At 43.3% G+C, this 14,988-nt stretch overlaps 1 protein-coding gene across 1 annotated transcript in view; it reads left to right on the forward strand.

Annotated features, from left to right (window-relative positions):
- HCK (HCK proto-oncogene, Src family tyrosine kinase) overlaps positions 1-2,111 on the forward strand; it is a 45,357-nt gene extending 43,246 nt beyond the window's left edge. Inside the window, exon 13 of the mRNA NM_001110194.1 lies at positions 1,625-2,111. Coding sequence (NP_001103664.1) covers positions 1,625-1,827 — 203 coding nt within the window. The 3' untranslated portion in view covers positions 1,828-2,111. The remainder of the gene's footprint in view (positions 1-1,624) is intronic.
- The last annotated feature ends 12,877 nt before the right edge of the window (positions 2,112-14,988 follow it).

Raw genomic sequence — 14,988 nt, forward strand, 5'->3', positions numbered from 1 at the left:
TTAAGCAGGGGTGTAGGAGAGAGAGTGACCTAGGGCTCCTGTGGGCATGGAGCACTGTCAGAGCAGGTCATATCTGAGCTGAAAGTGAGCAGAGTGAGGATTAGGGAAAGGATTCCAGATAGAAGGCACTGCCAGCTCTTAGGGCCTGAGTTGTATCTGAAGAATATCAAACAAGCAAGGTAGATGCAGACAAGAAATGAGAGCAGATGGTATGTGAAGCAGGGCTTGGCAGGGGCCCAATCAGGCGGGATCCATGGTCATGGTGAAGACTGTGGGCGTTAGTCTAAGTGTAAAGAAGCTATTGGAGCATTATAGGCAGGGAAGTGGCATCGTCTGATTTCCACATGCAAGTGATGCTTTGGTTTAGTGTGGAGAGTGGATCAGGGCTGGGGAGACGGTGGGAGCTGCAGCTGTGGCACAGACAGGGGTGATGGTACCTGATAAGTTGATGAGCTGGTGCTGTGTTTTAAAAGAAGAAAGGCTGTGACTTGCTGATGTGGAAAGTGAGGGAGAGAGAAGAATGAAGGATGAGTCTCCTGGTTTTGATTGAGCAACTGGATGTCTGATGGTCTACGGATAAAAATTTAAGAGTTCTGTTTAGCCCTGTTAAATTTGTGGTGGCTTATCCATGGGGTTGCTAAGAGTCGGACATGACTGAGCGACTTCACTTTCACTTTTCACTTTCCTGCATTGGAGAAGGAAATGGCAGCCCACTCCACTGTTCTTGCCTGGAGAATCCCAGGGACGGGGGAGACTGGTGGGCTGCCGTCTACGGGGTCGCACAGAGTTGGACAGGACTAAAGTGACTTAGCATAGCATCCAAGATGTTCAAGGAAGCACTTGAATATATGCATACTTTTGGAGCTCAAGACTGGTAATACAGGACTTCCCTGGTGGTCCAGTGATTAAGAATACCACTTCCAATACAAGGGACAAGGATTCAATCCCTGGCTAGAGAACTAAGGTCCCACATGCCATACAGCATGGCCAAGTAAGTTTTTAAAGAAAGAGGGATCATAGATGTTTAAAGGGTTGTTCTTGAGGATAACTAACATAAATTTTAATTGAACAAAGAAATGTTCCCACTCATAGGGTGACACTGAGTCGGCTACCTGACTTGTTTTATCTTGAGGCTTCACCAATAAAAACCAGGCAGGGGGTTATGGAACCCTGCAGGCGGCAAGTAACAAATTAACAGACTGAATGGTGGAAACAATAGGTAAATTGTTACAACCCAGACTAAGGAGTCTGACACTGGAGACAGGTCAGTTCAGCTGCTCAATGACTCTCAGGTCTCTGGGTTGGTTCCTCTGTGATTGTCTTCCCCATGTGGTCAGATGGCTGCTGCAGCTCCACAGACCACTTTGTGTCAGTGTCCAAAGAAAGGAGGAAGGAGAAAAAAAAGAAGAAAAAAAAAAAAGAAAGGAGGAAGGGTGTGGTCAAAACTGGGCACCCGGCCCCTGCCCTCACTGCAGGGGAAGTGGGGGAAGAGATGCCTGGCTTGCATCATGGGAGGAGCTCGGCTCCCATGAGGAGGTGGGGAGGGATGGTTGTTGGGGAGGCAGTGACTGTCTGCCAGGCCGACCCCAGTCCCTCCCTTTTTAATTCCGTGGCTCCTTCTCAGGGATGTCAAACCCCGAGGTGATCCGTGCACTGGAGCGTGGATACCGGATGCCTCGACCAGACAACTGCCCGGAAGAGCTCTACAACATCATGACTCGCTGCTGGAAGAACCGACCTGAGGAACGGCCCACCTTTGAATACATCCAGAGCGTGCTGGATGACTTCTACACGGCCACCGAGAGCCAGTACCAACAGCAGCCGTGATGGGGGTGGCCAGGCGGGGCCAGGCACGGAGGCCATGCCTGTGCAGTGGCTCCCGGCACCTGGCTAACCCTTCCTATTCTCAGACACCCACCCTCCCTCCAGCCACAATTCCTCATCTGCCAAGTGGGTGGGTTGGACTGGACACTCTCTTTTTGACTCTGGCAATCCACAATCTGCGATTCTCAGGACACCTCCAGTTGACATCTCTATTGCCTGGGACAGCTGGATTCTAGTTACTACTGCGGTTTGGATAGAAAACTTTTAAAATGATGAAATAAATATTTAAATAAAAGATCTGACAGCTAAAGGTTTTACTAATAGGTTAGCTTTTCTTGTCTTGCCAGCTTTGGAACATTTGCCTTTGGTGGATGACAAGTCAAAGGGGGAAGGACTAGCAAAGAGAAGTGGGGTTCAATGCTCCCAGTTTTCCAACTGCCCCCTGAATACTTGCTGGCTGTATTAGTTTCCTATGGCTTCTGTAACAAATTAGCACAAACTTGGTGGCTTACAGTTCCAGAGGTCAGAGTCTGAGATGGGTTGGGAGGGCTGTGTGCTTTACGGAGGCTCCTGGGGTGAATCATTCCCTTGCCTTTTCCAGCTTCTAGAAGCTGCCCACGTTCCTGGTTCCCTTCTGCTCATCACTCCAAATTCTGTTTCTGTCATCACATCTCCTTCTCTGACTCTGACTCTGAGGCCTCCCTCTGTTACTTGTCAGAATCCCTGTAATTACACTAGACTCACCTGGATAAGCTTCGCTGATAGCTCAGTTGGTAAAAAATCTGCCTGCAATGAAGGAGACCCCAGTTTGATTCCTGGGTTGGGAAGATCCGCTGGAGAAGGGATAGGCTAACCACACCACTATTCTTGAGCTTCCCTGGTGGCTCAGCTGGTAAAGAATCTGCCTGCAATTTGGGAGACTTGGGTTTGATCCCTGGAGAAGGGAATGGCTACCTACTCCAGTATTCTGGCCTGGAGAATTCCAGGGACTGTATGGTCCATGGGGTCGCAAAGAGTCAGACATGACTGAGCAACTTTCACTTTCACCTGGATAATGCAGACTAATTTTCCCATCTTCAATTCATTAATCACATTTGTAAAGTCCTTTTTGCCACACCAGATAACATCTTCACAAGTTCCAGGAATTAGGAAGTGGACATCTTTTTTTGGGGGGGGGGGAGGGGGACACACTATTATTCACCTGTCACACTGGATGGGTTTTTGTCTCCAAGGAGCTGCATGTGCCAGGATGACAGGAGTGACTTTTCATGATCTGGGACAATGACTCTCCTGCCAAGCCATGTTTTTATGCAAGTTGGTTGGTCTGGATCTCCCCCAGGGCTGGGGGCTGCCTATAGCCCCTGCATTTCCCACGGTCCAGCAGCCATCACGGTTGTGATGGAATCCTACAGTCCTACAGTGGAAACGTGGCTGCTGAGAAGTATCTACTACCCTGAGTGGGAAGCTCTCAGAGGAGAGGTAAGAAGGAGGCAGAGAAGACAAGGAGGTAGTGGGGCCTTCCTGCATGTTGTCTTAGTTGAAAGTCCCCAGTGGTTAGCCTTGCTGTAGAGCGAGTGATAGGAAGAGTTATGATGGGATGGGGAGCAAGTAACATCCATTTATATTCTTGTATCTCCTGAAGGATCTATATCCTTTTGTGATGCACCCACCAGAGTCCCATGGAACCCTGTACCGACTTGATTCTGTACCCCTGAGTAGCTCAGAGTCTAACCTTAGGCACTGGGTGTAAGAACAGTGGAAAATAAAATGTTTTAACTTACGTAGTTCATAACTGAATTTCTCTCTTGCTTCCTGGTTTGGGAATGTGTTTTTGGGTCTCTGAAAGCAAAGCGCAGGGTCCTGTGATAGGAATTTGCAAATATGATTGGTGGCATATTAGATTGCTGTTCGGTGATCCATAAGAGGAGCTCACGTCCCTCCCTACCCCATTGATGTTGAGTTTGGCCATGGACTTGTTTTAGCCAATGGGATGTTAGCAGATATGATTAAGCAAAGGCTAGAAATGTGCTTGTGTGGCTAGGCTTGCCCTCCAGCCTTTTGACCTGAAACAAAAGTCCAACGAAGATGAGCAACATGTGGAAAAGATCTGGACCCAACCTGCAGCTTGGATTTAAACCCAGCTGAGAACAGCCTTGATCAACTGAAACCCAGCTGTCCTGTGGACATGTGAGAGAGAAGGAAATGCTTATTATTATAAGCCTTTGAGTTCTGGGGTTGTTTTGTTATGTGGCCTTATTATAGAAATATATGACTGAGACATGATCTCAAAAGGCAAAATCTAAATGGACAAGATCAAGGGATCAGTTCCTGCCCACCTGCTCTTTCTGTTTACACTGCCCTCTGAACCCCACTAGCCTACACTCTGATTTATCCCTTTGGGCACAGGAAAGACTGATGAAAACATAGGGATAGGCACAGCACCAGAAGTATTCTTCATGAAAGAAAAAAACTGATAAACTGGAATTTATTAAAATTAAAACTCTGCTCTAAAACATTTAAAGAAAACGAAAAGCTCTAGTCTAGGAGAAAATATTTGCAAAACACGTATCTGATAAAGGACTAATAGCCAAAATATACAAAGAATCCTTAAAAAATTCAACAATAAGGAAACAAACAACCCAATTTAAAACGTGGGCAAAAGACCTAAACAGGCACCTCAAGAAGAAGATAAGCAGATGGAAAATAAGCATATGAAAGATGCTCAACATCATACGTCATTAGAGAAATGCAAATGAAAGTAACTGAATGCAATACTACTACACTCCTATCAGAATGGTTAAAATCCAGAATACTGACACCACCAAATGCTGGCAAGGCTGTGGAGCACAGGAACTCTGACTCATTGCCGGTGGGAATGCAAAATAGTACAGCTACTTTAGATGACATTTGTCTGTTTCTTACAAAACAAGCATAGTCTTACCATACAATCCGGCAACTGCACTCCTTGGTACTTACCCAGATGAGTTGCAAACTTATGTCCAAACAAAAATCTGCACAGAGGTCTGTAGCAGCTTTATTTATAATTGCCAAAACTTGGCAGCCACCAAGATATCCTTCCACAGGTTCCATCCTTCCATCCATATAATGGAATATTGTTCAGTGATAAAGAGAAAGGAGCTCTCAAGACATGGTAGAAACTTAAATGCATACTGCTAAATTTAAAAAGTTGATCTAAAAAGGCTACATGCTGTATTCCAACTATGTGACATTGTAGAAACGGTAAAACTATAGAGACAGTAAAGAGGTCAGGGGTTTGGTGGGAAACGAGGGAGGGATGAAGAGATGGAGCATAGTGGAATTTAGGGCAGTGAAAGAAACTGTTCTGCATAATACTCTTAATGGTGAATACATATCACTATAGACTCTTGATGAAAGTGAAAGAGGAGAGTAAAAGGGTTGGCTTAAAGCTCAACATTCAGAAAACTAAGATTATGGCATCTAGTCCCATCACTTCATGGGAAATAGGTGGGGAAACAGTGGAAACAGTGCTGACTTTATTTTTTGGGGCTCCAAAATCACTGCAGATGGTGACTGCAGCCATGAAATTAAAAGACACTTACTCCTTGGAAGGAAAGTTATGACCAACCTAGATAGCATATTAAAAAGCAGACAATACTTTGTCAACAAAGGTCTGTCTAGTCAAGGCTATGGTTTTTCCAGTAGTCATGTATGGATGTGAGAGTTGGACTGTGAAGAAAGCTGAGTGCCAAAGAATTGATGCTTTTGAACTGTGGTGTTGGAGAAGACTCTTGAGAGTCCCTTGGACTGCAAGGAGATCCAACCAGTCCATCCTAAAGGAGATCAGTCCTGAGTGTTCATTGGAAGGACTGATGTTGAAGCTGAAACTCCAATACTTTGGCCACCTGATGCAAAGGGCTGACTTATTTCAAAAGACCCTGATGCTGGGAAAGATTGAGGGCAGTAGGAGAAGGGGATGACAGAGGATGAGATGGTTGGATGGTATCACCGACTCAATGGACATGAGTTTGGGTAAACTCCGGGAGTTGGTGATGGACAGGGAGGCCTGGCGTGCTACGGTTCATGGGGTCGCAAGGAGTCAGACATAACTGAGCGATTGAACTGAACTGAACTGATAAACACTTCAAAACTCATAGAAAGTACAACACAAAGACTGAAACCTCATGTGAACTATTCACTTTGGTTAATAATAATGTATCACTATTGGATCACCAAGGGTAACATATGTACCCCACTGAGGCAACATGTTAACAACAGGGATGAAATGCGGGTGGTAAGGGCTGGATGAGGGACTATACACGAACTCTATACTGTTTTCTGTAAACATAAAACTGCTCTAAAATGAAATTCTATTAATTAATTAAATATGGGGATAGATTTTGGGACACCAATTTTATGGGAAAACTACATGCACTCCTCCCTGGAAGATGTCAAAGAAGGCATAGGTAAGATGCTCTTTCTAAGACATTATTAACTTGCTCATATTTTCTCTAGTTGTAGCTTTGAGTTTAAATATAGAAAAAGCTCGTTTCCCCTTGTGATTTGTAGAACTGCCTCTCCTCATTCCCCCACCTGGGCCCTCACTTTTGTCATGGATCTGTCCTCATCACAATAGGTTCCACTATAAGGCTCTGTCGGTTTCCATACTGTTTGCATCCTTTCCCTTTCTGAGGTTGGCAATGACTGCTGGTTGTCCCCATATCTTATCCATGTTCCCCCTACTGCTACAGAAATATAATTTAATCGGGGACACAATTCCCTGGAATGAAGACTACATTTCCTACTCTTGCAACAAAGTATGGTAGTGTGATTAAATTATGATCAGTGGGTTGTAAGTGGAAGCGTGGTGTAGCATCTTCCAAAATCCTTTCTTAAAAGACAACTAACGTGGGCTTTTCACCTCTTAGTTTTCATCTCTTCCTCTTTCTGCCTAGAATGTACACGTGAAGGCTGGAGCTCTAGCTGCCACCATAGACTCTGATGAAAATGAATTAATTCTGGTGATGGCAAAGCTGGGTGAAACCTGAATCCCTGAAGATATTTTAGGCACAGCCACCATATCAGCTAGGACAGTCTTCCCTAGACTTTTCACCTTGGAGAGTGTGCCATGCACTGTTGGTATCCTTGCAGTGGACTGAACTTCTAGCTGTTGTTATCTGCATCACTGTGCCTGAGAACTCTTTTTCTAAAACTGCAAAAAGTTTCAGCTTCTGGTGTTCCCAGAAGGTCAAAAGTACCAAAGATTTAACACCCTGTGGGATCAGTCCGAAACTAATGACCTGATCCCTCGCCCTCTGGGTAGGATAACTCTGAGGTGTGTGTTTTGCATTGTTTCGCAGAGTTTCCCCACAAGGGTAAGCTTGTTAACCACGATGGTAACCTGCTTGACAACATATGCTCTTTAAGTCTAGTTCCAAGTATTCACTCCAATGAATGTGGGTTGACAATGTCATGTATATTCATGAATCAGATGAACATGAAATAATGAAGGCATTCATATGTCAGAATTTCACTTGTTAGTCAATGATACGAGCAACTTCTTTTTCTTTTTTGTTGGAGTACAGTTGCTTTACAATGTTGTGTTATTTTTTTTTACTGTATAGCAAAATGAATCAGCCAGGCATACACACATATTCCCTCTTTTTTTTGATTTTCTATCCATTTAGGTCACCACAGAGGATCGAGTAGTTAGAAAATTGTTATTCTAGAATACAGGTACCCAATCTTCACAGCAGCACTATTTATAATAGATAGGACATGGAAGCAATGCAAATGTCCATCAACAGAGGCATGGATAAAGATGTGGCACATATATACAATGGAATATTACTCCGCCATAAAAAGCAATGAAATGTGCCATTTGCAGAGACATGGATGAGCAACTTCTTTGCTGAATAAAATGTGTCACATTTTTGTGCTGACCACAATGTTTAACAGCTACAAACACGTAGCTGTTAAAGTTTAATCTGCATTATTGACACTTTATCGCTTTAAGTCTAAGCTGGGGTTTGGCAAACTAGATTTTATTGGAACACAGCTCACTATTTATTATCTGTGGCAGCTTTTGTGCTACAAGGCCCAGTTGAGTAGTTGTAACACAGTCACATGGTCTGTAAAGCCTTAAATATTTATCATCTAGCCCTTTACAGAAAATGTTTGCTAACAAAGCAAAAATTCAAGCCCTGACTTGTAGCATTTGCTCATATCTGTGGTGTAAATATTCCCACCATGGCCAATTTCAGGCTACCATCCAGAACTGCATTGTCACTTTCATGGACTTTAAGCGATCTTGTCTTTGTAGGATTCTTCCTCCATAAAACATGTATTTTATAAATATCTATATAAATACTTTCATTTATAAATACAAATTGCAGTTAACAGCTGCATTGATATAAAAACGAATATACTCAGAATTTCCTGGCGGTCCAGTGGTTAGAACTCAGTGCTCTCACTGCTGGGGCCTGTATCCAATCCCTGGTCAGGGAACTCAGATCCCATAAGCTGTGCAGCATGGCCAATAAATAAATAAATAAGCTCTGGTTTTAAAAAACGGAGTGCTAATATTATATATGAAAACTTTCACTTCAACCCCAATGTTTACTTTTACCTTCTGATTTTAAAAGAAATTATTTCTTTTAAACATTTTCATGGCCCCTAAAAGTATGGTGGGCCTTGGGCACTGTACCTACTGTGTTAATGCATAAACTGGCTCTGCTACAATCCAAAGCCACTGAACACAGAGTTGGGAAGAGATGTGTAGTAGCACAGGAATTAGAAGTATTCTGTTGTAAACATAAAATAGATGTAAATAAAATCAGGAGCTTAGGGAATAGTAAAATTATTAGGAAATGATGAGTTTTGAATGTTTCGTGTGTGTGTGTGTGTGTGTGTGTGTGTGTATGCCCGCGAGCACTCAGGAACTCAGTTGTGTCCAACTCTTTGTGACTCCATGGACTGTAGTCCGTAAGGCTCTTCTGTCCATTGGTAGTAGTCTCCAGGCAAGACTACTGGAGTGGATTGACATTTCCTACTCCAGAGGATCTGCCCAACCCAGAGATCAAACTCACATCTCTCGTGTCTCCTGCATTGGCAGGAGGATTCTTTAGCACTGTGCCACCTGGGAAGCCCTTTGAATGATTCATACTTTTGTTTTTAATACCATTTATTTAATTTTAAATTAATTTCATTTTCAATAATGTCCATGTTCAACAACTGGCTCACAAAATTCCTGAGAATTTAACCATCAGCTCTTGCAAACAGGAGCTGGCTCCTCCACATGACTGCCCTCTGGTATCCCTTTCCCTTCTTTTAATTATTTTAAATTACTCCCTCTAAACTACTCTTGCTTAAACTCCTGCATCTCAATTCCAGAAAAATAAATGACTCAATCAAAAAATGGGCCAAAGAACTAAACAGACATTTCTCCAAAGAAGACATACAGATGGCTAACAAACACATGAAAAGATGCTCAACATCACTCATCACTCATTATCAGAGAAATGCAAATCAAAACCACAATAAGGTACCATCTCACACCGGTCAGAATGGCTGCTATCCAAAAGTCTACAAGCAATAAATACTGGAGAGGGTGTGGATAAAAGGGAACTCTCTAACACTGTTGGTGGGAATGCAAACTAGTACAGCCACTATGGAAAACAGTGTGGAGATTCCTTAAAAAACTGGAGATAGAACTGTCATATGACCCAGCAATCCCACTGCTGGGCATACACACTGAGGAAACCAGAATTGAGACACGTGTACCCCAATGTTCATCGCAGCACTGTTTATAATAGCCAGGACATGGAAGCAACCTAGATGTCCATCAGCAGACAAATGGATAAGAAAGCTGTGGTACATATACACAATAGAGTATTACTCAGCCATTAAAAAGGATACATTTGAATAAGTTATCATGAGGTGGATGAAACTGGAGCCTATTATACAGAGTGAAGTAAGTTAGAAAGAAAAACACCAATACAGTATACTAATGCATATATATGGAATTTAGAAAGATGGTAAAGATAACCCCGTATGCGAAACAGCAAAAGAGACACAGATGTATAGAACAGTGTTTTGGACTCTGTGGGAGAAGGCAAGGGTGGGATGATTTGAGAGAATAGCATTGAAACATGTCTATTATCATATGTGAAACAGATCGCCAGTCCAGGTTCAATGCATGAGACAGGGTGCTCAGGGCTGGTGCACTGGGATGACCCTGAGAGATGGGATGCGGAGGGAGGTGGGAGGGGGTTCAGGATGGGAACACATGTACACCTGTGGTTGATTCATGACAATGTATGGCAAAACCAATACAATATTGTAAAGTAATTAGCCTCCAATTAAAATAAATTTTAAAAAATAAAAAATAAACTACTCTTGCTTAGACAGCAGAAGAGACACAGATATAAAGAACAGACTTTTGGACTCTGTGGGAGAAGGTGAGGATGGGATGATTTGAGAGAATAGCTTGAAACATGTCTGTTACCATGTGTGAAATAGATGACCAGTCCAAGTTCTATGCATGAAACAGGGCACTCAAAGCTGGTGCACTGGGACAGCCCAGAGGGATGGGATGGGGAGGGAGGTGGGAGGGGGGTTAGGGACAGGGGGACACATGTACACCTGTGGCTGATTCATGTCAATGTATGGCAAAAACCACCACAACATTGTAAAGTAACTAGCCTCCAATTAAAATAAATAAATTTTTAAAAGTTACTCTTGCTTGAATCCTTGTGCCAGACTTAGCTTCTAGAAGAAACCAAACTAAGACAGAAAAGTAAGCATCTATTTTGTTAAGCCACTGTTGTTTTTTGGGGGGTCTTCCTTACAGCCACAGCTGTTCCCAACTGATAGAGTGAGGCCTGAGATGAAATCGTAATGCAAGCATTCAACCAATGTTTTTGGCGCATACTTAATACAGACACAGTTGGGTACACCACAGACCCAGTGTAGGCTTTCTTATTGGAAGAAAGACAATAAGAAATAACCAAAGTATCTCTCCCCACCGCCAACCCAACCCTGTGTGTGTATGTGTGAGTGTGGCAGGTAACAACTCCCTGAGGTGACAGTTGAGCTGAGACCTAATCATGAGAAGCAGCTAATCACACAAAATGTGAAGAGTATTCCAGAGAGAAAGGCCTGCAAGTACAAAGGCCCTGAGGTAGACATGAACTTGGCAAGTTTCCTGGGAGGTCTGTGTGGCTGGAGACTTCTGAATGAAGGGGACGGTGTGGGAGTCAAGGCCTGACTATGCAGGCCCTTGCAGGTCGTGGTGAGGGCTTGAGATTTTAACTGGGTAAAGTTTGAAAGAGGGGAGAAACACAGTTGATTCTTGTTTTTTAAAAGATGACTTTGATGGTTAAATGGAGAAGAGAGACGAGAGGTGACAAAAAAGGCTGTAGGAAAACCAGGTAGGAGGCCATTCCAGATGCCCAGGGGAGAGAGGGGAAGGTGGCCTGGGCAATGATGGCATCACGGATTGTGACAAAATCACCGCCCATGAATCATGCCTCCTTGAATTCATGCCTTTGTGTGGTTCTCTCCCACTGGATTGGGAGAGACTCTGGATTGATCTTGTAACTCATTTTACCAATAGATTGACTGGTTTGACTTCCTTGCTGTCCAAGGGACTCTCAAGAGTCTTCTCTAGCACTACCATTTGAAAGCATCAGCTTTTGGGTGTTCAGCCTTCTTTATGGTCCAACTCACACATCCATGTGTGACTACTGGAGAAACCATAGCTTTGACTGTATGGACTTTTGTTGGCAAAGTGATATCTCTGCTTTTTAATATGCTATCTAGGTTTGTCACAGCTTTTCTTCCAAGGAGCAAGCATCTTTTAATTTCAGGGCTACAGTCACTGTCTGCAGTGATTCTGGAGCCCAGGAAAATAAAATCTTTCAGTTTCCACTTTTTCCACATCTATTTGCCATGAAGTGATGAGACTGGATGCCATGATCTTAGTGTTCTAAATGTTGAGTTTTAAGCTAGCTTTTTCACTCTCCTCTTTCACCCTCATCAAGAGGCTCTTTAGTTCCTCTTTACTTTCTGCCATTACAGTCATATCTGCATATCTGAGGTTGTTGACATTTCTTCCGTCAATCTTGACTCCAGCCTGTGACTCATCCAGTGGGCATTTTGCATGATGTACTCTGCACATAAGTTGAATAAACAAGGTGACAATATACAGCCTTAACATACTCCCTTCCCAATTTTGAACCAGTCCATTTTTCCATGTCTGGTTCTAACTGTTTGCTTCTTGTCCTACATACAGGTTTCTCAGGAGACAGGTAAGGTGGTCTGGTATTCCTATCTCTTTAAGAAATTTCCATAGTTTGTTGTGATCCACACAGTCAAAGGCTTTCATGTAGTCAATGAAGTAGAAGTAGATGTTTGTTTTTTTTTTAATTTTTGGAATTCCTTTGTTTTTTCTATGATCCAACTAATGTTGGCAATTTGATTTCTGATTTCTCTGCCTTTTCTAAATCCAGATTGTACATCTGTAAGTTCTTCGTTCATATACTGTTGAAGCCTAGATTGAAGGATTCTGAGCATTACTTTGCTAGTGTGTTAAATGAGTACAATTTGTGTGGTAGTTTGAATATTCTTTGTCATTGCCTTTCTTTGGGATTGGAATGAAATCTGACCTTTTCCAGTCCTGAGGCCACTGCTGAGTTTTCCAAATTTGCTGGCATATTGAGTGCAGCACATTAACAGCATCATCTTTTAGGATTTGAAATAGCTCAGCTGGAATCCCATCACCTCCACTAACATTGTCTGTACTAATGCTTCCTAGCGTTAATTTTCTGAATGTCTCACATCATGTGAAATGCCGGGCTGGATGAAGCACAAGATGGAATCGAGACTGCCAGGAGAAATATCAATAACTTCAGATACGCAGATGACACTGCCCTTATGGCAGAAAGCGAAGAAGAACTAAGGAGCCCCTTGATGAAAGTGAAAGAGGAGAGTGAAAAAGTTGGCTTAAAACTCAACATTCAAAAAACTAAGATCATGGCATCCAGTCCCATCACTTCAAATAGATGGGGAAACAATGGAAACAGTGAGAGACTTTATTTTGGGGGCTCCAAAATCACTGCAGATGGTAACTGCAGCCATGAAATTAAAAGACACTTGCTCCTTGGAAGAAAAGCTATGACTAACCTAGACAGCATATTAAAAAGCAGAGACATTACTTTGTCAACAAAGGTCCATCTAGTCACAGAGATGGTTTTTCCAGTAGTCATGTACAGATATGAGAGTTTGACTATAAAGAAAGCTGAGCACCGAAGAATTGATGCTTTTGAACTGTGGTGTTGGAGAAGACTCTTGAGAGTCCCTTGGACTGCAAAGAGATCAAACCAGTCAATCCTAAAGGAAATCAGTCCTGAATATTCATTGGAAGGACTGATGCTGAAGCTGAAACTTCAAAACTTTGGCCACCTGATGTGAAGAACTGACTCACTGGAAAAGATCCTGATGCTGGGAAAGATTGAAGGCATGAGGAGAAGGGGACAACAGAGGATGAGATGGCTAGATGGCATCACTGACTCCATGGACATGAGTTAAAGCAAGCTCTGGGAGTTGGTGATGGACAGGGAAGCCTGGCATGCTGTAGTCCATGGGGTTGCAGAGTCGGACACGACTGAGTGACTGAACTGAACTGAACTGAACTGACCTACTTCGAGTATTCTGGCCTGGAGAATTCCATGGACTGTATAGTCTATGGGGTCGCAAAGAGTAAGACAGGACTGAGCGACTTTCACTTTGCAACTGGTTATATCTTTGTTTGGGCTTCCCTGGGACCTCAGCTGGTAAAGAATCCACCTATAATGCAGGAGACCCCAGTTTGATTCCTGGGTCAGGAAGATCCACTGGAGAAGGGATAGGCTACCTGCTCCAGTACTCTTGGGCTTCCCTTGTGGCTCAGTTGGTAAAGAAGCCACCTGCAATGCAGGAGACCCCAGCCCGATCCCTGGGTTGGGAAGACTGGAGAAGGGAACGGTTACCCACACCAGTATTCTGGCCTGGAGAATTCCATGGACTCTACAGTCCATGGGGTCGCAGAGTCAGACACAACTCAGCGACTTTCACTTTAATGGGCACAGAGTTCAGTCTAGGGTGATAAACAATTTCCAGAGGTGGTGGTGACTGCACAGATGGTGAATGCATTTGACACCGATGAATTGCACTTACAGGTGATTAAAATGGTAAATTTTGTGTGATATACATTTTGTTGCTGTTGTTTAGTTGCTAAGTCACGTCTGACTCTTTCCAACCCCAAAGACTGTAACCCGCCAGGCTCCTCTGTCTATGGGATTTCCCGGGCAAGAAAACTGGAGTGGGTGGCCATTTCCTTCCCCAGGGGATCTTCCTGACCCAGGGATAGAACTCGTATCTCCTGCACTGGTAGGCAGATTTTTTACCACCAAGACACTAGGGAACAATGTGCATTTTACCACAATTTTTAAAAAATTGTTAAGGGAAAAAAGAAATTTGCCCCTACCATGGAGCCAGTGGGTGATGGAAATGCAATCTAAACCCAGGCAATCTTGCCCAGAGATTCTGATATATGTATGTTACTAAAGGAGACTGGGTCATGAAAGCCTTTTGGGAAAAACAGAAGATATGAAGGGGAAAATGGAAATAACCAAGGAATAATATAGCATTCATGGAGCTTCGTTCCTTATCATTCAACCCTCTTTTGGCTCCGGAAATGATAGGAAACACCCAGAATTCAAGCTCCAGAACTGGCTACAAGTTTAGAACCTGTGGCTTACTAGCTATGAACTCCAGAGAAATGCTCCTCCTTCTCACTCAAGTTTCTTCTCCCTTGGGGATTTATCTGTTGTGCTCCTCTTCAGGATGGTTGTATGAATCACAAGAGTTAATAGGTCTGTGTTTTAATTGCCTATTGCTGCATGAGAAACCACTCCAAAACCTAACACAACTGGGCTCAGCTGGGCAGTTTTTTTTGTTGTTGTTATTCCATATGGTGTCAGATAAGGTTATGCATGTAGCTGCATTCAGTTGGCAGTTCAGCTTGGGTTAGCATGTCCATGATGACTCCATCCATATGCCTGGGAGTCAGCTGGAATTTCTAGAGTACCTGGAGATATCCGCCGGGCCTCCCTCCCTCTCCATGTGGCTATCAAGCCTGGTCGC

Source organism: Bos taurus, chromosome 13, assembly GCF_002263795.3.
Source record: "Bos taurus isolate L1 Dominette 01449 registration number 42190680 breed Hereford chromosome 13, ARS-UCD2.0, whole genome shotgun sequence".
In the NCBI taxonomy this organism is placed as follows: Eukaryota; Metazoa; Chordata; class Mammalia; order Artiodactyla; family Bovidae; genus Bos; species Bos taurus.